We start from the raw sequence: 27,176 nt of genomic DNA, 5'->3' as shown, positions 1-27,176 counted from the left end.
ATTTGACGACTGCCGAGTTTTGGTCATCTTTGAACAAATTTACTTCAATTGAAGAGAGTCAAGGAGTACGACGAGGGTATAATACGATATAATTCCTAATTATTCAAACCAATATCAATCAGAGTTGGGCTTCAGATCAGATCAGAATATGAGTTTCACTTTTTTGAAAAGCGATAACCCCGCGATAACATCAAGTCATTTTTGGAGTCATATCAACCCATCTCAACTACATGCACCTACATGCATTTCTAGGTACCGGTACTCGATAGTTGTAATACACGCTTCTGCTTCAAATGGCCACTGGCCAGCATTTGGGACAATTATTAATTATTTATTAATCGGCCTGGATCTCCCAAATGAGTGATTGTGATACAAATTATCATTATCTTACCTGAAGTAAAATCAGACAGAGATGCGACCAAAAACCAAAATTGCCAGCCCAAGCAACTCCGCAATACTACATCCCGATAATGTACGCAGCATTATGAATAAAATTAAAGTATTTGCATTGGATGAGTTTGGCATAGCTACCGTTGCCAATGCAGCACTAAGGTGAATAATAATTATTTTTTGTGTTCTTTGTTTGCAAACACAATATAAAGGCCTCAGTGAATTGTAAAGGTTTATTACCACAATTTAATTCGCCAAACGATCTGGACAAAACAAAGCGGAGAGATCAATATAAAAATTACAAGGAACATTTTCATCTTTTTACAAATGAACATTCTTGGCTAAATACAAGAGAAATCAAACATTAAATGAAATCACATGACAACACTTTACAACGGGAACTTAAAATAGAACACAACCTTCTTGTCCGAATCCTGGTTCCGCCTTTTTCCATAAATTAACTTGCCAAGCGCTTACAACCTTGTATAGTTTTAATTAAAAGTATAGTACGTGTTGGTACAACAGATCTGGTACAATAGGTATTTCCGTAGTAATTACTCAAAATAATCCCTTTTGAATTTTGCATTTAATTGAATGATTCATAGTTGCTCGAAAGTATTTAAAAAATGTCTATTCTGAAGGACACATAAAGACATGAAAAAACTTTAAAATCGAAGGCTGGTTTCCATATGATCGCGGATCGCAGATCGCAATAAGGTCTGCGATCGTCTGCGATCATATGGAAACCAGCCTTTAGATAGAACATGGTTCTATCTTCTGCGATCGTTTGCGATCGCGATCGCAGGATCGCAGACGATCGCAGAAGTAGTTTTCATATGATCGCAGACGATCGCAGACGATCGCAGACGATCGCAGACCTTATTGCGATCTGCGATCTGCGATCCGCGATCATATGGAAACCAGCCTTAAGATTAGTGGCAGAGAATTAAAAGTCATTAAGGGTAAAAGATAACTGGTACAAATTCAACCCGAAACACGGCGGAATTACACCAAAAAACTATCAAAAACGAATAAGCAAGTTATTTCCAGTCATGTTCTGGCAGCAAGATAACTAAAGGTAAAGACTTAGAAAATGTGTGTTTACAAGGCATAAACAACCTATTGTTACTTTTTAAAAACCAATTTGGGCGTAACTACTCATTGGTACGGTTTCCGAGGAAACACTTCAAAACAAGACTTCAAAACAAACTTTTGCTTCACATTGAATTGGTACCAGGAGAAAACAACTTTTGATCAGCATAACTAAAATTATGTGTACAACAAACTATTACGTTGAAAGATATGACTAACACGGTTTCAACTGTGTCACTTATAAGCATTTTTAAGGATAGTCTGAACAGTTCCAAGAAGTCCAGCTAAGAAGGCAAAGTGTCTCTTGTTGGTGACTCTCATTACACGGTTCACCTTAATTCTCTTAATTAAACACAAGTAAATGGAATAACTACACACTAAAATTATTGTTATTCAAACCGCAATATTTGAGAGTAATTATAAGCAATGAAATACTGTTTAATGATTAAAGTATCCGAATAAGGACCAAATTTAATAAAAACAACTTTGAAACTTTTACTTTGAAAAGAGTCTATGTTTATTGTAGAACACTTGATACTGCTGTGACTGTTGAATTACACTACGAACATAATGGTTGATTAGGGCTGAATCGATAATTCAATAGCGGGCAATGACATCAATATTGTATTAAAACAATGATTTCAGAGCTTGCAATCACCTCTCTCAGCGTTTGTGCGCTCATTCCTCAAAGCCTCCAGCAATGTCTGCACCTTGCAACTAAGCAGGGCTAGTGTGAATTGCTTTCACAAATTACACAGTTTATCGAAAGAGTTATGCGACGTTTATCCAATCCAAAACCTGATGCGACTGTATGCTCAGAGTTTTACTTCGGGGTTACTTCTTGGTTATCAAGGTCATCTATTCAGACTCTTCATGGATCAACACAATGGCCCTTGACCATATATCACAGACTGACAGGGGCGTATAGAACCCACAGTGGGCACAGAGTGCAAAACTATTCTGTGCCAGGCGTGGGAAGAAATTGATATTTGCTATTTCTAGTAAATAGGTAATTGCTCTCTAGTAGAAGAAAATAGAGTGTTCCAGTAAAGTGCAGTTCTCTACTTGTTCTCTAGTCTGCTTTCTACTAAATTTTGATGAAGAACATTTTCTAGTAGCAGAGGTCCACTAGAGAAAATTCTCTTCTTCTCTACTATTTAATACGCCCATGTGCACTGGTGCCTGCAGCCTGCAGCATCATCATCATTTCAGCAGTGTTTCCAGCAGGCATATGGCAAAACAACACAATAGCAAGTCTATCAATTCGGCGAATCGGAGTGCCAGCCAGAAGGAACACGATGAACTCATGTACTTACTCTTAGAAAGGTGTTGGAGGAAGCAGTATTGTGTAGCATGCGCAACAGTGCTTGTTGGGAAGTCAGATAGACCTATATTGATCGATAATTTCTCTTATCTAATATCTGCACAAATATAAATAAAGATGGGATAAAAATAGGCTACTTATCCGTGTATTTTCCAAACCACACCCTCCAGGCGCTTCACGCCTGTCGGGATGGTTCGTTTGGAGGCCCAAGTCCAAACTACTAAATAAAATACTTGTAAACAAACATATTGGAGTTATGCGCTCTTACATTATGCATTGTCAAATAAAGATGGTCAAAACTCTTTTGTATTTAAGACTTACCGGCAACACAGAGTGTATGATATCAGGAGGATGATTTCAACCCCATCAGCCACATAGTAGGCGCAGAGAACACGCTTGTTCCCTCCGGGCCTTATGCAACATGAGTTGAGTCGTCCGAGTACTGAGGCGTCAGCCAGAGCCCCTGGCTGATACCTCAGTACCCGGACTCAAACCATGTTGCATAAGGCCCAGATGGAACAAGCTTGCTCTAGTACGCACATGTACATGTTCAAATATATTGCTGTCTTGTGTATGAGCTGCATGTATAGTCAAACATGCAGATCTCAATGAAAAAGTTAAGGCCATGCTGAACCATTGAACATTCATTGTTGCGATCTCATGAATCTGGTCACAACAGAATATGGATAAGCAGTGTGTCTCCTAATATTGTCAATTATTTGGACCATCAGAACTCCCTGGTCTGAAAGTACTGCAATAAGTTTTTTACTTATGCAATGCACAAGGTGCATGTATTAGGCGAGCAGGTGATGCATTGCTTCCTGAAAAAAATATCGAGCCGGGTAGAGCTAAACCAGGCAACAAAGTTTTCCAGCCATTCAGGTCGGAATCCAGCTCATAACGTTATTGGTCCCAAGGTCCCGAACCTGCATATTATGTGAAGAAGAAAATTGATTGCAGAAATATGCGGATGACTCTCACAGTCTGTAATCAGACTTTTTTGATTTATGCATTTGATCCCATTTTGATTTATACATTAACCATTAGACATTGGCAAAGGGGGGGGGGGGGGGGGGGCAAATTGGATTTTTGACCAAAATTCAAAAATTTAGGATTTTGTAAAGTTTCAAGGGTTTCTTCCCTACAAAGCAAATATTTTTTTTGCAGGTTGAGGGGAAGACATGGCTCTCAGGGCTCACCACTTCGAACTGCCACTGAGTAAATCAGATAAGATCAGATAAAGAATACAGCCGAAACAAAACAATTGTTATCAATGTGTAGCTTAAAATGTGGAGGGAACGGATTTGGGCTGGTGGCTTGACCATCTCTGACTTGCCCCTCCTTGACCCATTGTTTTGTCCAGCTTGACTTGAACATCACTAAAGCTATTCCAAATTAATTCCTTGGTCTAAATAACAAGTTTTAAATTTAATTGGTGAGGCATATCAGGGCCGTACCTAGGATTTTTTGTCTGTGGGGGCAAACTCCGCACATGCCTCACAGGGGTCTACCGTATACAGACAGGGTTTCTAGTTGGACACTTATTTTGTTTTCACTCCTACACAGAAAGTTGCCTCCACGAGCTTTAGAGAAAAAAAAATACACCGATGCTTTTTGTTTTAAATTGTCATGTCACTTTTTATGGAGTTAATGTCTTGTTTAGCTTTAAGCAAATATTATAACTCATTTTAAAACACAGTCGATGCACTGCTGTAAACAAAGCGAGAAAATCACTAAGCTTCCACAATTCAAACGCACTATATCAGTGGAGCGAAGCATTTGCAAAAACACAGTCGTTATTTAACTGCAATTCAAGCCTTTTCAGTATTACTGTGACACGTTGCATAGCTCTATAACACGCTACAACGATTGCTAGAGAACCAAAAAACCAAATAGCCGTGCCAAGAAACACAACTCCTTGTGACAAGCACTGTCTAATAGCCGGGCCCGGCATTGCAACAATTACAGAATGAAGCTCCTTGCATGATACAAGCAATGATTAATTTCTGTCCTAACATTACACAAATCTCAACAAGAAAGGCAGATAAGGCTATCAAGCACTTAAAAGAGCCAAGCCAAACCTTGCTGAAATGCCCTATGTGGCATCAAAAACACCGTCGTTGAACACACAGAATAAGAGGTCATATTCAAAGCGAAGAGAATTCAAAACAGGAAACTCAAAAATCATTAGGCGCAAATGACCTGTCGGATGATGAACATATGATGGTTAAATCCAAACCCACTACAAATACTTGCGAACAGCGCAGGCTTTTAAAACCAATTGACCTCTGAAGAAAAAAACATACTTGTATAAGCTAGATTTAAAAAGACTAAAACACGCGCCAGAAAGTGGCGTAGGCTTGTCAATCTTTATTTAGACGCCAAATTCTAGGGTTGGGACGAGATTCGAGACAATGCAAACCCAGTTCACAGCTCAAAATACTGGACAAAGCTTGGAACGTTTTGGGAAAGAGCCCATGATTGGGGGTATTCTGTCCCTTCCATTCTCTTTTAGCTCGTTCCCTGGATGGGAAGTGACGAACGAGACAGGCAAACGGGACGGGATCGAGGCGGGATCCGTGTCTCGACACAACCCTACCAAATTGGACTAGAGAGCAAAAATCACCAAATGCCAGAGTCAGGCAAAAGTACTGAATTAAGTAGGAGTACAGCAAAAATATAGATAGTTTTACCAAACCCGTTGCATTCCGTTGCAAACCGGTTGGAAATCCCGTTGCATTACTTTGTTTTGCGTCAAATTTTTGACATTTTTTGACTGAACCAGGCCTGAAAGTCAATGAAGGAGTGGATTAAGCCGAAGAGTAAACTCAGAAATGTGTTCTAACTCAAGTGTTAGTATGCTAAAACCTGTTTTTCTGCCCCAAAACTCAATTTTTTTGCTCTGTACTCTAATTTGACTCTGTACTCCCCTACTCTGTACTGTACAGGGGAGAGACCTCTTAAATCTGCCCCTGATTCTGAGCGAGGAAGCATTAATTCCGCATATATTTTCAGCCTGTAGGGTTTCTTCCCATCCCATTGCCAGTAGTTTGCATCTGCAAACGAACCAGCCCGCGGGGCCCGAAGGGCCCAGCGGGCGTTGCCGACATTGCCAGATAAGATAGCCAAAGATTGAATTGTTTGTTAGTTTTTTTTTTTTTTTTTTTTTTTTGCATTTAACACTCACACTAAGTCAAATTAACATCCCTTTCATTTAATATATCTATCTTAACTTCCTTTAACACTTTTTTTACATTTATATTTGATGAGTGATAACACATATGTATATATGCAAAGTAAAACAAACATACAAACAGTATTATATGTACAACCAAGGAAAATAAAAGATTACAATTTACATGCACTGTCAAAACACACACACACTCTCTCTCTCTCTTCTTCTCTCTCTCTCTCACACATCTACGGATGGCTACTTAGAGGCAAAAACCTAAAAGATACAATTACAATTACTTGTACTTCAATGAGAGCATTGATCAACTACCTATAACACTGATTAACTTTTTCCATTTTTTTAAATGATAAGTTAATTTATCTCTTTTCCTGGCAATATGGAGCTCAATAGAATAAACTCTCTTCGTTTTGGCAATGAACCCTTTTAAGGAAGGCTTGGCGTTTTGGCATTTCCGAGAATAAATATAGTATTTACCCAACAAGAGAATATGATTGTTTAAGTAAAATCGTCCTGAATGTCGAATTTCCCAAAAATTAGATCAACTTCCTTTAATTCGCCAACGTAGATATCCTTATCTCGGAGCCAGGACAAGACATGTTTCCAAAACTCACAGGACTCCTTACAGAAAAAGAGTAGGTGCTCGATGGATTCGTCCTCTTTTTGGCAGAAAGTACATAGTGGTGATTGCGTAATGCCAAACCGAAAGAGCTTTTCATTTGTAAAAACAATTCGATTTAGAACTTTGTACTGAAATTCTCTTAATTTAGAGTCCATGGACGAGCAGAAGGATAAAGAATAGACCTTCTCCCAATCGACAGCAGAGTGTGGGTATTTATCAGACAATTTCTTTTGAGCAGTAGGCACTTCCTGCTTCTTCGCCTGGAACTGAAGGTAAATTTGTTTAGAAGAGACATCAAAAATTTTTAAAGAACTTCCATCAACAGTGATGGTGGGAACATCTGGAACTGGAAAAATTATTGGTAGAAATGAAGCTTCTTTTATTATCGTGCGCCAATGAGCTGGGATGGAGTCAATGATACTCATCACAAAAAAACGTTGCTCAGGATTGAGCAGTGGATTCGTAAAGCTAAATGCTGTACCGTTACCCGAGATTAAATCCCCTAATTTTAAGAGGCCAATGGTAAAAAGATCCCTTCTAAAAATCGAACGATTCGCAACCTCTTGAAACGAAAGTGGTGTACTGTTGTTCATATCAGAGCAGGAATCGAAACACTTTTCATAGAAGGGCGGCAATGTTACTCTTAACTTGGTAGTATCGAAATTGCAATGAAGTACAAATTTACCACCCACATATAACAGACGTTCATCGAGGAAGAACTTCCAAGGATTAGGATAGTCTTCCAAATATTTCTTTAAACAGGAGACACGTTTTGTGCGAATCATTGAGTCAATATCGAGCATGTTTAAGCCACCACTCTCAATGGTGGAAGTGAGAACATTTCTTTTAACTTTATCTTTGCCATTCCAGATGAAATTGAAGAAAATGGAATCCGCATTCTTTATAAGTTCTTTAGAAATAGGTATGGCTGATGCCCTGAACATAAATTTGGGAATAGCGAAGGTTTTAACTATCTGTATCCTCCCTAAAAGTGACAAACCTCTCCATTTCCATAGATTTAAAGATTTCTTTATCGACTTTAAAGTTTCCCTAAAATTTAAGTCGTCCCTTTCTTTATCGTTACCACCGAAATAGATTCCTAGAATTTTTATAACATTGCGAAGGTTGTGCATGTTAGATAAATCTTCCCATATAGAACTGTCACCAAAGGCTAAGGCTTCTGTCTTCTCATGATTGACTTTTAACCCCGAGCACTCTCCAAAGTCGTCGAGGAGGCGAAATAGGCTGGTATAAGACCCTTTGTTTTTCAGAAAACATGTCATATCGTCAGCGAATAAGTTGAGCTTTACATTAACTTCACCAATTTTAAAGCCTTGAATGGAATCGTCGTTTCTTATCCTAATCGCCAAGCCCTCTAATGCGATTATAAAAAGATAAGGAGAGAGAGGGTCACCTTGTCTTACCCCTCTTCCTAATGAGAAAGGCCCTGTTGAAAAACCATTGTTCATCACACAACTTGAGGCATTTTTATACCGGCAGCACGCGTATCCACTGGATAAAACTAGGTCCGAAATTGAATTCGTGTAATATTCTTATTAAATAATTGAAATTAAGAGTGTCGAAAGCTTTCTCAAAGTCAATGGCTACTAAAATTCCAGACAAGCCTTTCTGTTAAGTATGCTCTATTACATCTTCTATTGTTCTGATCGCATCAAAAATCGTTCTTCTTTTGACAAACGCATTCTGATTGTAGTGAATAATTTCAGGAAGAGTCTTTTCCAAACGTTTTGCTAGAGCTTTTGACGCTATTTTCGCATCCACATTTTATAAGAGATATTGGACGCCAGTTCTTTATCAATCTTTTATCCTTCCCTTTCTTTTCAATTAAGGTTATAATAGCCTGTTTCTGTGAATAGGAAAGTTCTCCATACTCAAATGCATAATTTAAACTATCGACTAGCAATGCCCCAATAAGAGGCCAAAATGCAATACAGAACTCTGCTGTTAAACCGTCATTTCCTGGAGGTTTATTCTTTTGGAAAGACTTTAACACATTATAGCACTCTCCATATCCTAGTTTTCCTTCGCAAATATTTCTCAGATTTTCAGGTAATTTTGGAATTTGATTTGATTTGCTAATAAATGTAGATATGGTATCCGAGTTTGCACAACTATTTCGATCATAAAGACTTGAGTAATAAGACTCTAATTCATTCATAATTTTTTTGGGGTCGCGTGTCAATAATCCCTCACTTGTAAAAACTTTTCCTACGCTGGTTTTCTTTTTATTAGAATTTTCAAGATTGAGAAAGTATTTATTGTTCCGCTCACCCATTTCGTACCAAGTCGCACGAGAGCGTATGATAGCTCCCTGTGTAATAAAGTCGTACAAGTTCTCATATTCTGCTTCTAGAGATTCCAGTTCCTCCAAATTTTGTGAGGAGGGGACCTTGTCACATTTATGAGAGCATTCTTTTATACATTCCTCAACCTCTTGCAATTTTGCTTTTCTTTCACGAGCCTTACTTTTACTATACTCAATAGTGCACTGACGTATTCTATATTTAACTAAATCCCACAGAACTCGTTTATCCAAAATCTCCTTAAATTCCTCTAACCAAACATTATAATTTGAATTTTGCTTATTAGTTGACAGTAATCTGAATCATTCACTAAATTGGAGTTAAATTTCCAGAAAGAAGGTCCTCGCAGACTTTCATCCAAACTATTCATACCAAGTGTTATTGCGGAATGATCTGATTTTATTGCCGTTATAATATCGACGGTATCAATGTCCACTTGCAGACAATCGCTGACCAGCCAGTAATCTAGACGTCTTTGGATAATTGGTGTTTTTTGGCGCCATGTAAACCTTGTATCTGTAGGATTGTGAATGCGCCAAATATCTATTAAGTCGTGTTCTACATACATTTCTTCGACAAATTTAGCAGACTCTTTCCTCTTCTTGTTCCCTCCCCGCCCGTCTAAAACCTCGTCAAGAATTACGTTTAATCGCCTCCAACAATGAGAGATGAATCACACTCTGCTGTCAAAGACTTAATTTCTTCTGAAATATTTTGAAAATATTGAATTTGCTCGTTGCACTTATTTGGAGCGTAAATATTCAGAAGACAATAACGCGAATCCTGTATAATTGCGTCCAACATAATGAAACGGCCTTCAGGGTCTGTCTTAATTGTTTGCAAATTAAAATCCAAATTGTTCTTTATAAGCACCAAAACTCCTTTGCTATGGCATGTTCCATGGGAAAAAAACAAATCCCCCCTCCACTGTTTCTTCCAAATATTTTCCACGTCACGAGTACTATAAGTTTCCTGCAAGAAACAAATATCCGCGCCAGATTTACTGAGCCAATTGAATATGGCTTTCCGCTTTTCAAAGGTACGAATCGAAAATTTAAGGACAATAATTTAAAATTCAAATTGCTAGGCCCGATGTGACTGGGAGAAAAAGACAATAGTACAATGGAAAAAGTTGAACAAAAAAATACAGTTTTGTTTAAAAAATACTAATGAAGTAACAATGACAACTAAGAATTGAGGATGTAAATCAGATTTTGACGCGTCCAAATAGCCATCAGCGAAAACAAGAGAAAAAAACGCAAACAGAACCAAGTACATACGTAAAGAATTGCACAAGGAAACAAAATTTAAATTTGAATTTAAGAGGGCAACAAGGAAAAATATCCCGAGTGCTGCCCTTGAGAGTGGAACTCGTATCGAGTAAGAAAGCCTGACCAGTCTTGGCCGCTTAATCAGCAAGGCCGGCAAAGGCTCCACTGCACCTTATTATTGTTTGTTAGTACAGTACTTAGATTTAAACTTAAATTTTTCCGTTTTTTCGTGTAGTGCTACACTATGCGTTGCGTACCTGATGACTATACTATTGTGGTAAGTTGAACGAAGTTGAATATACACACAACACAATGGGACGAAAGTGTGAATTGGCTCTTTACTTGCACAACGTTTGATTTTAGCAACATCAAAACAAATCTTTATTTTGTCATAATTCAGTAAGATACATGAACAGAGAGATCAGAACTACAAGTAATGCCAACCGGCACCAAAGGTGTAGGTCAACTTAAAAACGAGCAACAACCAACCCATCACCAAAAATAAGTAAAAAGGCTGCAATTGTATATTATATTTGCAGCAAAAATGAGGTGCCGAAGTTGAGCAATAGATGGCAGACCATAGCAGCTTTTGGTTTGCATATAGAACAACTGAGTGGGGTTTAGTACAACAAAATAATTTAGGTGTTTAGCTGACAAGCCAGAGTTGTAAAACATGACAAGACCAAAGGTTTTTAAAGACCTATTTATTTATTTTTGTCAATCAATAAAATTTTCATCAGAAAATGAATAGAACTAAAGAGTTTGAGTAATTGAAACATACCGGTAGCAAAACTAAGTAAAAATAACGATTGTACAAGGCATTCAAATCACTACAACACTTACAGGCAAGTTGTAATATGGGGATTGTATTGTTTTTTTGCATTGATTTTAGTACAAAGAGTGAAAATTCGAATCAACAAGTTTTTCGAAATTGATTTAACTATAAAAGTTAACGTTAAAAGAGAACGACGTTTCGACCGTCTAACGGTCATTTTCAAGTTCAAAATGATCGCAGAAACGGGATCTGGAGAAGATGAAATCTACCCTTGAAGCTTCCATGAATGCAAATCTAGCGCTTAAAAAAGAACTTGATGCCACGAAGAAAAAGCTGAAAGATGAAATCGAAGAGTCGAAACGATTAAGCGAAGAACTGGATGACCTAGAACAATATACAAGAAAAAACTCGCTTGAAATTCATGGAGTTCCTGCGAACGCTTATAGCAGCACCGAAGAGGTATTTTTAAAGCTAGGTGAAGCCTTACATGTGCCGATTAAAGCGGAGGACATCGAGATTTCGCACAAGCTAAAGGCTCGTAACTCTCCAATAATCGCTAAATTCGTCAGCCACAAGGTGAAATCTAATTTATACAAAGAGCGTGTGAAGTTAAAGAATCTGAAAGTATCTGATCTCTTTCCAACAACGAGTTACGCCTCCTCAATAGGCGGAGAGAATCGTCTTTTTCTAAATGAAAATCTTACAGCATATCGTCGAAGTATCGTGAAGAGAGCTAATGACATGAGAAAGGAGGGACTATTACTTAATGTGTGGACTATGGACGGAAAGGTATTTGTAAAAACGTCACCCTCAGGAGCACCGGTAAGAATTTACTGTGTAGAGGACTTGGATAATCTTTAAGTTTTATGGAGGGAAGATCTTGCTATAAGGACGCAGAGGGACACTCCTAATTAGAATTGAGTATCTTTTTTTTTTTTTCTATTTGTTTGTTTTCCTAAGGTCAGTCGTAAGGTCGGTCGTAAATCGAAATTTTATTTATTTATTTTTTTTATTCATTGCTGCAGCTTTGGTATTTATGAATCCGATTGAGCATGAAAAAATGCAAATGTTTGTCGCTCAATGTTGGTGGTCTTAGGGACCCAACAAAGAGAAGGAGCATATTCTCTTATTTAAAGGATCAGGGAGCCTCTTTCAAATTTTTTACAAGAAACCTATTCAGAGGTTAACGATGAATCTGTTTGGAAAAATGAATGGGGAGGGCAAATTGTTTTTTCTCATGGGAGCCGTCATAGCAAAGGAGTGTGCATTTTGATTAACCCATCAGTGAATACAAAAATAGAGTTTTCTTTTTCTGACACCCATGGTAGAATAGCCTTAATTACAGTGAGCTTCACATGTTTTAGGCTGTCATTGTGTAACATTTATGCCCCAAACAATCCAAACGAGCAATTGCAATTTATACAAGAGCTTAATAATTGTTTGATCGACAAATCAGAACTTACAACGCTAATTATAGGGGGAGACTGGAACTGTACCTTGACAAAAAAAGACAAAAAAGGTGGATTGGCATGGAAAGCTACGAACTTAAGAAATGCAATTTTAATAACAATGGATATGTTTGATCTCATTGATATTCAAAGGGAACGATATCCCAACACAAAAAAATTTTCTTATACATCAAAAGCTTTGAATGTATAACGACAAGCATTCTGGTCCCCAACGTTGGGACACTACTCTCAATTTAGATGAAGAAAAATGGAGTGACATTTTCAATTCCGTTCGGGATATCAGCAAGGAAAATAAAATGAAAGAATTTCACTTCAAGTTTATACACAGAACTATCGTTACGAAGAAAGAACTTCACAAATTCGGAATTAAAACAGATAATGAATGTATTTACTGCGGGGATCAAGACTCTATTGACCATACTTTCCTTGAATGCCACTTCACCCAGCGCTTCACTAGAACTTGTTTGTCTTCGTTTAATGATAACAATAACACAAACTTTACTCCAAACAAAGAAGAACTCTTATTTGGAATCTTTAATAACTCCATGCCATTATTAAAGAAATTTAATTACACACTCTTATTCATCAAGCGACATATATACTCCAGGAAACTTAACGAAGAAGCATTGCTTCTCTCCGACTTTATAAAAAAAATTAAATTTAAATACCGCATTGAAAAATTTCAAAGTTAATTTTAGCTGTCGAAAAACAATATGCTCCTTCTTTTACCTACATTAGCTTCAGCTTATTTCTTAAGTAATAGCTGCCGCGCTAATGCAACGGCTTATGTAGTTTGATTTTGTGTGTAAGTGTGTTTAGTATCTGCGTTTAAAATAAACTTTTGTCATATAGAATAGTATAGCCTGCGAGCAAGCCCCCCACCCCCAAGCTAGAGAGCTTGCTGGCAGGCTAAGAATTGTAATACGGTAATATATTATCACAACTTTGTAATAATAGTAGCATTGTAGTTGTTGTATTATTATTATTTTTTTTCTTTTCTTTAACTATTTGAAAAGTGTAATAAGTATTTATGTAGTAAAATAAAGTTCTTCTTCATTAAAAAAAAAAAAAAAAAAAAAAAGTTCAAAATGAGAAGTAAAATATGTGCTTATATACAATTGTGAAAAAACTAATGAGATACTGACTTAAAAAGCTCTAAGATATTCACATCTAAACAATATAAAAAATAATCGCGTGAATGATAAATACAAAGGAACGCTAAAAACGATAAAAGGTATTTAAAAGTGAAATAATTAAACAAATAATTTCGCGCGGATCGAGTCGCATTGTTTGTTCAGTTTCGGCTTTAGGTCGCAAATAAACAACATCTCGAAGATCAAGCAGTCGAGTTTGCTCTGACACTTTCTCAGGATTCTGAAGTTGCTGTTAATGGTTTCTGGATCCTGTCCATGCTCGTCCTTTACATGATTGCCAGTTGCTGATCGTTTGTGTCCCTCCACACGTTGATGTAAGTGTCGACTCGTGAAGCCAACATAGTCTGCATCGCACAGACCACATTTGAAATAATAAACAATGTTAAACCGGGCGTTTAAACTCTCTTCGAATTGGCATTACAAGTGTGTCATTCAGAAATGGGAAAAACTGCTGGATTTTGTAGCTTGAGGGCTAGTTTTAGTCCTTTGGGCATTCACTTCGGGAGCCACCGGAAACGTGTTGAATAAGTTCGGTTTCATTCGTTTGGAAAAAGGTGAGACCTTTTGGATGAGGACCTCAAGCAACTTCAAAGGAATGGAACAATAGCGCAATTATGCGACCACGAGCGGCAGAGTTTATTATCGTATCCTTTTGTTCTTGATGTGTGAATAAACTCTGATGGAATGACTGGGGACTTTACATGCATTTAGTTTTTTTCGCAAAACTTTTCCAAGTTCGATATGTATTTATGAAAATAGAGCATTTTGAGAGCTTCAAAAAGAGATCTTGAACGAGGCTTTTTGGTCAATGTAGGCCGAAGTGCGATGTTTGTTTGTTGATCGGGAGTTCGAACTGCAAAGTTAATTTATGCAAAGCCGTCTTCTTCCGACGCGTTTGTGAATTCCCGAAGGTATCATTGCAGAGAGTCCTGAATGAAATTTAAGTTCATCCCGAAAACGTTGCTTTTTTATTTGTATTTTTTTAACGAGAAGGTCGATTTGACTGCTGTAAAATGTGGTCTGAATGAGTTTCTGTGGTCGAGATTTCTCAATGACGCGCCGTCTGACAGTTCCACAGCCGACTGCTCCTTCTCGTTTAGATTCTAAATTATTGAAGTTATTCCCTACAGAGTAAAAAAGTATTTTGATGAATTTCACTTTCTTCTTTAAAGAAATTAAATGAAGCCTGGATTTTTATATTACTGCAAACGCTGAGCATCCTGAGCTCTTAATATTAACAGCCGTGTTTACGTTTGATATTCAAGATCGTTCCGATAAGCGCGTGCTTGATCATAAGCATAAAATAAACTTTAAAAGTTTAGAGATTATCAAAGAAAAGTTGCAGTCCGACAGCGGACGGTCGAAACGTCGTTCTCTTTTAACGTTAACTTTTATAGTTAAATCAAGAATGAAAATGAAAATTAAAATCAGTTTCAATTAGAAAATGTAAATTAGTTTACCTAGGATCTAGCTTAAAGAGAGTGGCCATGACCTTCAGATGTTTGACAGTTCGAGAAACTGCTTCAAACCAGCCGCAGTGGTCATAATGCAAATTCTGCTCCTCACACACCCGTTTTACATGCTCTGTGGCTCGCCTAAAGTTGTTTCTTGGCATTCTGGGATACAAATGATGAACTAGGTGAAAGTTGAGTCCACCGTGGAACCAGTCGAACCACCATGGACAGGTAATGTCAATATTACTGGCGATCTGAGATTGGTACCAGTTCTGAGTGACAGTTACGTCTCGTTGGTAATGGAATTCTTTTGAGTAATGGCTGATCAGTAGCTGTATATGAAGGATTCCTTGTAGAAATGAGGCGATCAGATAAAAGATCAGCATTTCTCTAGTCGAAGGTAAATAAGAGAGAAGGTAACCCACCCAAGTCATGTGCAGCACGAACGCGATGAGTTGAGATGGACTTCTCTCGTCTTTCATGGAGCGAATGATGATCCCAAATCGGCCAAGTATTATACAGACCGGAAGGAATGAGATATGCTGCACTTTTATACATAATTGTTCGAGTTTTGATGTGAAGAATGGCCAGAGTTTTTCGTTCTGAGCCCAAATGAGTTCTCGTTGTTGAGGGTCATAGAAGTTTCTCTCCGGGCTGACGTAGTTGGTCATGGAATGATGTACAAAGTGATCGGACCGCCACCAATCTCCGCTAATACCAAAACACAGAGTGGCAAAAATTGTGCCGAGATTCCTGTCCCAGTGTCTATTGCGAGTGAATTGATTGTGCTCAAAGTCGTGCATAAAAAATCCGCTCTGTTGCCAAAAGGCAGCTAATGCTACAGCGCCCAGATATCTAAAAGGCATAAATTCGAACTGCGTTACTAAGGTTATACAGAGGATTAGGATGGCTATCAGCACCAGAAACTTCTTTGCGTACCAGTAGTAATCTGTTTTAAAGTAGCCTTCGCGATCGAAGTATTCCCTGAGTTCTGAGAAAGCTAGCTCTTTAGTGTTCCGCTTGGTCTCCATTTCTGCACAAGGTCGACGGTGTTTTAATACTGAGTGTTCATGGAATGCATGGAAGACTGCAGTTGCATCTCTGCCTACAAACTCTCTGATTATGTCGCCACCTGGGTGGTGGGGGATGAACTTTTCGACGTCATACCATTTCCCATCAATCCCTATCCAACTCTTTTTCTTAGCCTCTTCCCTGTCCGCACAATGTTGGTCCACAAGCCCATTACAGGAGTAGCATGAGTTCTTATCCATAACTGTGGTTGTGATGCTTGAAGCTCAGCCTTACAGACAGTAGCAGGCCTTTTGACCCACAGTTCCAGCACCCCCACCAATCTGCTCACACGGCAGGTACATCTGCAACTATAAGCAAAGTCGCAATGTACAACGCTATTATGATCCCCGACTACTTATGATTGCACAAACAAAAAAGGTCACTCTTCATCAAATTTCCTATTGCTTGCACTTAATTATTCAAACCAATATCAATCAGATTTGGGCTTCAGATCAGATCAGAATATTAGTTTCACTTTTTTGAAAAGCGATAACCCCGCGATAACATCAAGTCATTTTTGGAGTCATATCAACCCATCTCAACTACATGCACCTACATGCATTTCTAGGTACCGGTACTCGATAGTTGTAATACACGCTTCTGCTTCAAATGGCCACTGGCCAGCATTTGGGACAATTATTAATTATTTATTAATCGGCCTGGATCTCCCAAATGAGTGATTGTTATACAAATTATCATTATCTTACCTGAAGTAAAATCAGACAGAGATGCGACCAAAAACCAAAGCCCAAGCAACTCCGCAATACTACATCCCGATAATGTACGCAGCATTATGAATAAAATTAAAGTATTTGCATTGGATGAGTTTGGCATAGCCACCGTTGGCAATGCAGCACTAAGGTGAATAATAATTATTTTTTGTGTTCTTTGTTTGCAAACACAATATAAAGGCCTCGGTGAATTGTAAAGGTTTATTACCACAATTTAATTCGCCAAACGAACTGGACAAAACAAAGCGGAGAGATCAATATAAAAATTGCAAGGAACATTATCATCTTTTTACAAATGGACATTCTTGGCTAAATACAAGAGAAATCAAACATTAAATGAAATCACATAACAACACTTTACAACGGGAACTTAAAATAGAACACAACCTTCTTGTCCGAATCCTGGTTCCGCCTTTTTCCATAAATTAACTTGCCCCTCGTATAGCTTTAATTAAAAGTACAGTAGGTGTTGGTACAACAGATCTTGTGCAATAGGTATTTCCGTAGTAATTACTTAAGGATTAATTAAAAGTCATTAAGGGTAAAAGTTAACTGGTACAAATTCAACCCGAAACACGGCGGAATCACGCCAAAAAACTATCAAACACGAATAAGCAAGTTATTTCCAGTCATGTTCTGGCAGCAAGATAACGAAAGGTAAAGACTTAGAAAATGTATGTAAACAACCTATTGTTACTTTTTAAAAACCAATTTGGGCGTAACTATTCATTGGTACGGTCTCCGAGGAAACACTTCAAAACAAGACTTCAAAACAAACTTTTGCTTCACATTGAATTGGTACCAGGGGAAAACAACTTTTGATCAGCATAACTAAAATTATGTGTACAACAAACTATTACGTTGAAAGATATGACTAACACGGTTTCAACTGTGTCACTTATAAGCATTTTTAAGGATAGTCTGAACAGTTCCAAGAAGTCCAGCTAAGAAGGCAAAGTGTCGCTTTTTGGTGACTCTCATTACACGGTTCACCTTAATTCTCTTAATTAAACACAAGTAAATGGAATAACTACACACTAAAATTATTGTTATTCGAACCGCAATATTTGAGAGTAATTATAAGCAATGAAATACCGTTTAATGATTAAAGTATCCGAATAAGGACCAAATTTAATAAAAACAACTTTGAAACTTTTACTTTGAAAAGAGTCTATTTTTATTGTATAACACTTGATACTGCTGTGACTGTTGAATTACACAACGAACATAATGGTTGATTAGGGCTGAATCGATAATTCAATAGCGGGCAATGACATCAATATTGTATTAAAACAATGATTTCAGAGCTTGCAATCACCTCTCTCAGCGTTTGTGCGCTCATTCCTCAAAGCCTCCAGCAATGTCTGCAGCTTGCAACTAAGCAGTGTGAATTGCTTTCACAAATTACACAGTTTATCGAAACAGTTATGCGACGTTTATCCAATCCAAAGCCTGATGCGACTGTATGCTCAGGGTTTTACTTCGGGGTTACTTCTTGGTTATCAAGGTCATCTATTCAGACTCTTCATGGATCAACACAATGGCCTTTGACCATATATCACAGACTGACAGGGGCGTATAGAACCCACAGTGGGCACAGAGTGCAAAACTATTCTGTGCCAGGCGTGGGAAGAAATTGATATTTGCTATTTCTAGTAAATAGGTAATTGCTCTCTAGTAGAAGAAAATAGAGTGTTCCAGTAAAGTGCAGTTCTCTACTTGTTCTCTAGTCTGCTTTCTACTAAATTTTGATGAAGAACATTTTCTAGTAGCAGAGGTCCACTAGAGAACATTCTCTTCTTCTCTACTATTTAATACGCCCGTGAGCACTGGTGCCTGCAGCCTGCAGCATCATCATCATTCCAGCAGTGTTTCCAGTAGGCATATGGCAAAACAACACAATAGAAAGTCTATCAATTCGGCGAATCGGAGTGCCAGCCAGAAGGAACACGATGAACTCATGTACTTACTCTTAGAAAGGTGTTGGAGGAAGCAGTATTGTGTAGCATGCGCAACAGTGCTTGTTGGGAAGTCAGATAGACCTATATTGATCGATAATTTCTCTTATGTAATATCTGCACAAATATAAATAAAGATGGGATAAAAATAGGCTACTTATCCGTGTATTTTCCAAGCCACACCCTACAGGCGCTTCACGCCTGTCGGGATGGTTCGTTTGGAGGCCCAAGTCCAAACTACTAAATAAAATACTTGTAAACAAATATATTGGAGTTATGCGCTCTTACATTATGCATTGTCAAATAAAGATGGTCAAAACTCTTTTGTATTTAAGACTTACCGGCAACACAGAGTGTATGATATCAGGAGGATGATTTCAACCCCATTAGCCGCATAGTAGGCGCAGAGAACACGCTTGTTCCCTCTGGGCCTTATGCAACATGGGTTGAGTCGTCCGAGTACTGAGGCGTCAGCCAGAGCCCCTGGCTGATACCTCAGTACCCGGACTCAACTTATGTTGCATAAGGCCCGGATGGAACAAGCTTGTTCAAATATATTGCTGTCTTGTGTATGATCTGCATGTATAGTCAAACATGCAGATCTCAATGAAAAAGTTAAGGCCATGCTGAACCATTGAACATTCATTGTTGCGATCTCATGAATCTGGTTACAACAGAATATGGATAAGCAGTGTGTCTCCTAATATTGTCAATTATTTGGACCATCAAAACTCCCTGGTCTGAAAGTACTGCAATAAGTTTTTTACTTATGCAATGCAGAATGTGCATGTATTAGGCGAGAAGGTGATGCATTGCTTCCTGAAAAAAATATCAAGCCGGGTAAAGCTAAACCAGGCAACAAAGTTTTCAAGCCATTCAGGTCGAAATCAAGCTCATAACGTTATTGGTCCCAAGGTCCCGAACCTGCATATTATGTGAAGAAGAAAATTGATTGCAGAAAAATGCGGATGACTCTCACAGTCTGTAATCAGACTGTTTTGATTTATGCATTTGATCCCATTTTGATTTATACATTAACCATTAGACATTGGCAAAGGGGAGGGGGCAAATTGGATTTTTGACCAAAATTCAAAAATTTAGGATTTTGTAAAGTTTCAAGGGTTTCTTCCCTACAAAGCAAATATTTTTTTTGCAGGTTGAGGGGAAGACATGGCTCTCAGGGCTCACCACTTCGAACTGCCACTGAGTAAATCAGATAAGATCAGATAAAGAATACAGCCGAAACAAAACAATTGTTATCAATGTGTAGCTTAAAATGTGGAGGGAACGGATTTGGGCTGGTGGCTTGACCATCTCTGACTTGACTCTTCTTGACCCATTGTTTTGTCCAGCTTGACTTGAACATCACTAAAGCTATTCCAAATTAATTCCTTGGTCTAAATAACAAGTTTTAAATTTCATTGGTGAGGCATATCAGGGCCGTACCCGGCTAGGATTTTTTGTCTGTGGGGGCAAACTCCGCACATCCCTCACAGGGGTCTACCGTATACAGACAGGGTTTCTAGTTGGACACTTATTTTGTTTTCACTCCTACATAGAAAGTTGCCTCCACGACGTTTAGAGAAAAAAAATTACACCGATGCTTTTTGTTTTAAATTGTCATGTCACTTTTTATGGAGTTAATGTCTTGTTTAGCTTTAAGCAAATATTATCACTCATTTTAAAACACAGTCGATGCACTGCTGTAAACAAAGCGAGAAAATCACTTAGCGTCCACAATTCAAACGCACTATATCAGTGGAGCGAAGCATTTGCAAAAACACAGTCATTATTTAACTGCAATTCAAGCCTTTTCAGTATTACTGTGACACGTTGCATAGCTCTATAACACGCTACAACGATTGCTAGAGAACCAAAAAACCAAATAGCCGTGCCAAGAAACACATGTACAACTCCTTGTGACAAACACTGTCTAATAGCCGGGCCCGGCATTGCAACAATTACAGAATGAAGCTCATTGTATGATACAAGTAATGATTAATTTCTGTCCTAACATTACACAAATCTCAACAAGAAAGGCATATAAGGCTATCAAGCACTTAAAAGAGCCAAGCCAAACCCTGCTGAAATGCCCTATGTGGCATCAAAAACACCGTCGTTGAACACACGGAATAAGAGGTCATATTCAAAGCGAAGAGAATTCAAAACAGGAAACTCAAAAATCATTAGGCGCAAATGACCTGTCAGATGATGAACATATCATGGTTAAATCCAAACCCGCTACAAATAATTGCGAACAGCGCAGGCTTTTAAAACCAATTTACCTCTGAAAAAAAAAACATACTTGTATAAGCTAGATTTAAAAAGGCTAAAACACGCGCCAGAAAGTGGCGTAGGCTTGTCAATCTTTATTTACACGCCAAATTCTAAACCATAGGCAGCCTAAACAAATCATTATTTTCATAAGAAAACCGGTACTGGCTTTTGCCTCAAAAGATTTTCCAAAATATTTATTTCGAATTCACATTGAACGAATATTTTTTAAGTCAATTAGTCGATTTTCTTGTGATCAGTGTGATGTTCACACTCGCGAGTATCGGCCCATAATCCGACTCGGGTCAGACATCTCCCGATTATATTGTGTGATAATAAAAGCAGCTTTCTCTAAAGCTGTCTCAGAAAGGAGACAATACAACTCGTCGGTCTTAGTGTGGTGGCCACTTACTATCATTCCATTGTGTGTAATATTGAGACATCACTTATCTCTTTAAGCTAAAGTTTATCTGTTTATTACGGCTGATATCGGTAATTATAGGGTGATCAAACACTTAAGACTTCTCACTATCTGATGGTCGAAAGCTCGTCCCACACTACAAAGGGAAATGAGGACAATACCATTCTGCCGGCCGGCTTGCTGAACAGAATATGGGCCTGCGTTCTTAAAACAGGGGCGTAGTTAAATGGAAAATCACCTTTTACTCTTATTAAAATCTTTATAATATTTATAACTGTGTGGATTAGATGAGAAAATAGAGCCGACTGACTCTCAATAATTATACTGATACATTGTCTAGAGTTGGACACTTTCCCAGCAAAGTAAAGCCATGACAGGATAAAATCTAACACAGCGCTATTATATATGAGTGGCTTCTTCTCCCTAACTGTAAAGAGGTCCTAACTTGAAGGCTCTACAAATAGGGAGTAGGGGCACACGGGATACACCACTGGTTTTACAGCTGTTATGTAAACTGACAAATATTGCATGAAGTCTTGTCTAGTTTTTGAAAGTCATCTCACTTTGATATCAATCAATCAACAAAAATATGTCAAGCATCAGTGTGTCGCAGATGAAATGAGGAAGTTGAGTTGCGATTCAGTGAAATTCATTGCTCCCACATAAATTGATAGTGAGATTGAATGGGGATTAAATTCAATGGAAGCAGCACTTCCTCATTTTTTATGCATGCAATTTCTTTGTAACAGATGAAAATGTGGAATGCTACTCATTCTCGTTTTTTCTTTAAATTTTTTACTTTTATCGTGCAATGCATCCAACATTGGCGTGAGTTGGGCCCTTGGAGTAAGGACATACATCTAGATCTATGGGTAAAAATCTAGAATACTGCCAGACACAGGACCCTGCAGTAGTTGCCTGCATAACAGGACGCAGGCAACTACTGCGGGGGTCCTGTGCTGCCAAGCGTTCAATCTTGCTGAGCTTTTCGTTGTGAATGGTAAAGAAAAACATTCATTTCTGTTTTCCAACCCCAAACCTCGCAAACTTGAAGGTATATATTGACCCTGGTAGGGTTTTTGCTTACAATGCCGCTGGCTTCTGCTTTGTCGGTCTAATTATAAAGCAGCAAGCTGAGGCCGCACTCACTGGGACTTATTTATAACTTACAACTTCTCTCATTGTCAATCCCATTACTGGCCCCTCACTAGCACCAGAGAATTTAGTTTTTTAGTTTTACACTCAATGTTCAGCAGTCTATTCAATCAATTTCAGCTTCACTAACTGTGGTGAAACAAAAACTTTTAACTACCTACAGAAAGAAAATATTCGTTGCAATTAAATTTCGCTAATTTTGCTCACGGAAAATTCGCTAAATTCAAATTGCGCTTACACATGAAATTCTAAGAGCTCTTAATGATAACATACCTATATATTATAAAACTTTCTGAAAGAACTAAATTCTTTAAAATTTAATACCGCGAATGCTAGGATTCTGAGTAGAGGCGGGCTTTTCTTGAAATTTAGCTCTCGGCGCGAAGCGCTCAAAAATGTGCTAAATACAGAGTCAAATTCGTCAAAAAGTCAGGACGGGACAAGACGAGAATCGGTTTGAAAAATTGAGACGGGTTGGGACGAGATTCGAGACAATGCGAACCCAGTTCACAGCTCAAAATACTGGATAAAGCTTGGAAAGTTCTGGGAAAGAGCCCATGATTGGGGGTATTCTGTCCCTTCCATTCCCTTTTAGCTCGTTTCCTGGACGGGAAGTGACGAACGAGACAGGCAAACGGGACGGGATCGAGTCTCTAAACAACCCTACAAAATTGGACTAGAGAGCAAAAATCACCGAATGCCAGAGTCAGGCAAAAGTACTGAATTAAGTAGGAGTACGGCGCATCACTCACCCAAGTACAGAGTCAAATCCAGCAAAAATATAGATAGTTTTACCAAACCCGTTGCATTCCTTTGCAAACCGGTTGGAAATCCCGTTGCATTACTTTGTTTTGCGTCAAATTTTTGACTTTTTTTGACTGAACCAGGCCTGAAAGTCAATGAAGGAGTGGATTAAGCCGAAGAGTAAACTCAGAAATGTGTTCTAACTCAAGTGTTAGTATGCTAAAACCTGTTTTTCTGCCCCAAAACTCACTTTTTTTGCTCTGTACTCTAATTTGACTCTGTACTCCCCTACTCTGTACTGTACAGAGGAGAGACCCCTTAAATCTGCCCCTGATTCTGAGCGAGGAAGCATTAATTCCGCATATATTTTCAGCCTGTAGGGTTTCTTCCCATCCCATTGCCAGTAGTTTGCATCTGCAAACGAACCAGCCCGCGGGGCGCGAAGGGCCCAGCGGGTATTGCCGACATTGCCAGATAAGATAGCCAAAGATTGAATTGTTTGTTAGTTTTTTTGTTTTTTTTTTGCATTTAACACTCAACTTTATTTGAATCTTAAGTCAAATTAACATCCCTTTCATTTAATATATCTATCTTAACTTCCTTTAACACTTTTTTTACATTTATATTTGATGAGTGATAACACATATGTATATATGCAAAGTAAAACAAACATACAAACAGTATTATATGTACAACCAAGGAAAATAAAAGATTACAATTTACATGCACTGTCAAAACACACACACACTCTCTCTCTCTCTTCTTCTCTCTCTCTCTCTCACACACATCTACGTATGGCTACTTAGAGGCTAAAACATAATAGATACAATTACGATTACTTGTACTTCAATTAGAGCATTGATCAACTACCTATAACACTGATTAACTTTTTCCATTTTTTTAAATGATAAGTTAATTTATCTCTTTTCCTGGTAATATGGAGCTCAATAGAATAAACTCTCTTCGTTTTGGCAATGAGCCCTTTTAAGGAAGGCTTGGCGTTTTGGCATTTCCGAGAATTTATATAGTATTTACCCAACAAGAGGATATAAATGATTAAAGTAAAATCGTCTTGAATGTCGAATTTCCCAAAAATTAGATCAACTTCCTTTAATTCGCCAACGTAGATATCCTTATCTCGGAGCCAGGACAAGACATGTTTCCAAAATTTACAGGACTCCTTACAGAAAAAGAGTAGGTGCTCGATGGATTCGTCCTCTTTTTGGCAGAAAGTACATAGCGGTGATTGCGTAATGCCAAACCGAAAGAGCTTTTCATTTGTAAAAACAATTCGATTTAGAACTTTGTACTGAAATTCTCTTTATTTAGAGTCCATGGACGAGCAGAAGGATAAAGAATAGACCTTCTCCCAATCGACAGCAGAGTGTGGGTATTTATCAGACAATTTCTTTTGAGCAGTAGGCACTCCCTGCTTCTTCGCCTGGAACTGGCGGTAAATTTGTTTAGAAGAGACATCAAAAATTCATTTTTTTTTAAAAAAACTTCCATCAACAGTGATGGTGGAAACATCTGGAACTGGAAAAATTATTGGTAGAAATGAAGCTTCTTTTATTATCGTGCGCCAATGAGCTGGGATGGAGTCAATGATACTCATCACAAAAAAACGTTGCTCAGGATTGAGCAGTGGATTCGTAAAGCTAAATGCTGTACCGTTACCCAAGATTAAATCCCCTAATTTTAAGAGGCCAATGGTAAAAAGATCCCTTCTAAAAAACGATTTTTTGTCAACACAAAGAAACTTATTGTTTCATACAATTTGATTCGCAACCTCTTGAAACGAAAGTGGTGTACTGTTGTTCATATCAGAGCAGGAATCGAAACACTTTTCATAGAAGGGCGGCAATGTTACTCTTAACTTGGTAGTATCGAAATTGCAATGAAGTACAAATTTACCACCCACATATAACAGACGTTCATCGAGGAAGAACTTCCAAGGACTAGGATAGTCTTCCAAATATTTCTTTAAACAGGAGACACGTTTTGTGCGAATCATTGAGTCAATATCGAGCATGTTTAAGCCACCACTCTCAATGGTGGAAGTGAGAACATTTCTTTTAACTTTATCTTTGCCATTCCAGATGAAATTGAAGAAAATGGAATCCGCATTCTTTATAAGTTCTTTAGAAATAGGTATGGCTGATGCCCTGAACATAAATTTGGGAATAGCGAAGGTTTTAGCTATCTGTATCCTCCCTAAAAGTGACAAACCTCTCCATTTCCATAGGTTTAAAGATTTCTTTATCGACTTTAAAGTTTCCCTAAAATTTAAGTCGTCCCTTTCTTTATCGTTACCACCGAAATAGATTCCTAGAATTTTTATAACATTGCGAAGGTTGTGCATGTTAGATAGATCTTCCCATATAGAACTGTCACCAAAGGCTAAGGCTTCTGTCTTCTCGTGATTGACTTTTAACCCCGAGCACTCTCCAAAGTCGTCGAGGAGGCAAAATAGGCTGGAATAAGACCCTTTGTCTTTCAGAAAACATGTCATATCGTCAGCGAATAAGTTGAGCTTTACATTAACTTCACCAATTTTAAAGCCTTGAATGGAATCGTCGTTTCTTATCCTAATCGCCAAGCCCTCTAATGCGATTATAAAAAGATAAGGAGAGAGAGGGTCACCTTGTCTTACCCCTCTTTCTAATGAGAAAGGCCCTGTTGAAAAACTATTGTTCATCACACAACTTGAAGCATTTTTATACAGCACGCGTATGCACTGGATAAAACTAGGTCCGAAATTGAATTCGTGTAATATTCTTATTAAATAATTGAAATTAAGAGTGTCGAAAGCTTTCTCAAAGTCAATGGCTACTAAAATTCCAGACAAGCCTTTCTATTTAGTATGCTCTATTACATCTTCTATTGTTCTGATCGCATCAAAAATCGTTCTTCTTTTGACAAATGCATTCTGATTGTAGTGAATAATTTCAGGAAGAGTCTTTTCCAAACGTTTTGCTAGAGCTTTTGACGCTATTTTCGCATCCACATTTTATAAGAGATATTGGACGCCAGTTCTTTATCAATCTTTTATCCTTCCCTTTTTTTTCAATTAAGGTTATAATAGCCTGTTTCTGTGAATAGGAAAGTTCTCCATACTCAAATGCATAATTTAAACTATCGACTAGCAATGCCCCAATAAGAGGCCAAAAGGCAATACAGAAGTGCTGTTAAACCGTCATTTCCTGGAGGTTTATTCTTTTGGAAAGACTTTAACACATTATAGCACTCTCCATATCCTAGTTTTCCTTCGCAAATATTTCTCAGATTTTCAGGTAATTTTGGAATTTGATTTGATTTGCTAATAAATGTAGGTATGGTATCCGAGTTTGCACAACTATTTCCATCATAAAGACTTGAGTAATAAGACTCTAATTCATTCATAATTTTTTGGGGGTCGCGTGTCAATGATCCCTCACTTGTAAAAACTTTTCCTACGCTGGTTTTCTTTTTATTAGAATTTTCAAGATTGAGAAAGTATTTATTGTTCCGCTCACCCATTTCGTACCAAGTCGCACGAGAGCGTATGATAGCTCCCTGTGTAATAAAGTCGTACAAGTTCTCATATTCTGCTTCTAGAGATTCCAGTTCCTCCAAATTTTGTGAGGAGGGGTCCTTGTCACATTTATGAGAGCATTCTTTTATACATTCCTCAACCTCTTGCAATTTTGCTTTTCTTTCTCGAGCTTTACTTTTACTATACTCAATAGTGCACTGACGTATTCTGTATTTAACTAAA

General features: G+C 38.0%; 2 protein-coding genes across 2 annotated transcripts; one reads left to right on the top strand and one right to left on the bottom strand.

The window, feature by feature from the left end:
• The first annotated feature begins 11,259 nt into the window (after positions 1-11,259).
• On the top strand, positions 11,260-11,849 carry LOC146454143 (uncharacterized). The gene has a single exon (XM_085095786.1). It carries the CDS (start codon positions 11,271-11,273, stop codon positions 11,847-11,849), a length of 579 nt encoding a protein of 192 aa, XP_084951912.1. The 5' UTR covers positions 11,260-11,270.
• Positions 11,850-15,067: 3,218 nt separating this feature from the next.
• On the bottom strand, positions 15,068-16,336 carry LOC146454142 (uncharacterized). Its single transcript, XM_085095810.1, has one exon. The coding sequence runs from the start codon at positions 16,334-16,336 to the stop codon at positions 15,068-15,070; it is 1,269 nt and encodes a 422-aa protein (XP_084951936.1).
• Positions 16,337-27,176: the final 10,840 nt, after the last annotated feature.

The sequence above is a fragment of the Pavona decussata genome, unplaced genomic scaffold (assembly GCF_977016875.1).
Source record: "Pavona decussata unplaced genomic scaffold, jaPavDecu1.1 SCAFFOLD_313, whole genome shotgun sequence".
Classification (NCBI taxonomy): domain Eukaryota; kingdom Metazoa; phylum Cnidaria; class Anthozoa; order Scleractinia; family Agariciidae; genus Pavona; species Pavona decussata.
Note: the sequence above shows the minus strand (reverse complement) of the source record. Positions and strands in the feature narration are given on the sequence as shown.

Bases quoted from the DNA above. Each gene is read 5' to 3' on its own strand.
- LOC146454143 (XM_085095786.1), top strand. From the start codon at position 11,271: ATGAATGCAAATCTAGCGCTTAAAAAAGAACTTGATGCCACGAAGAAA.
- LOC146454142 (XM_085095810.1), bottom strand. From the start codon at position 16,336: ATGGATAAGAACTCATGCTACTCCTGTAATGGGCTTGTGGACCAACAT.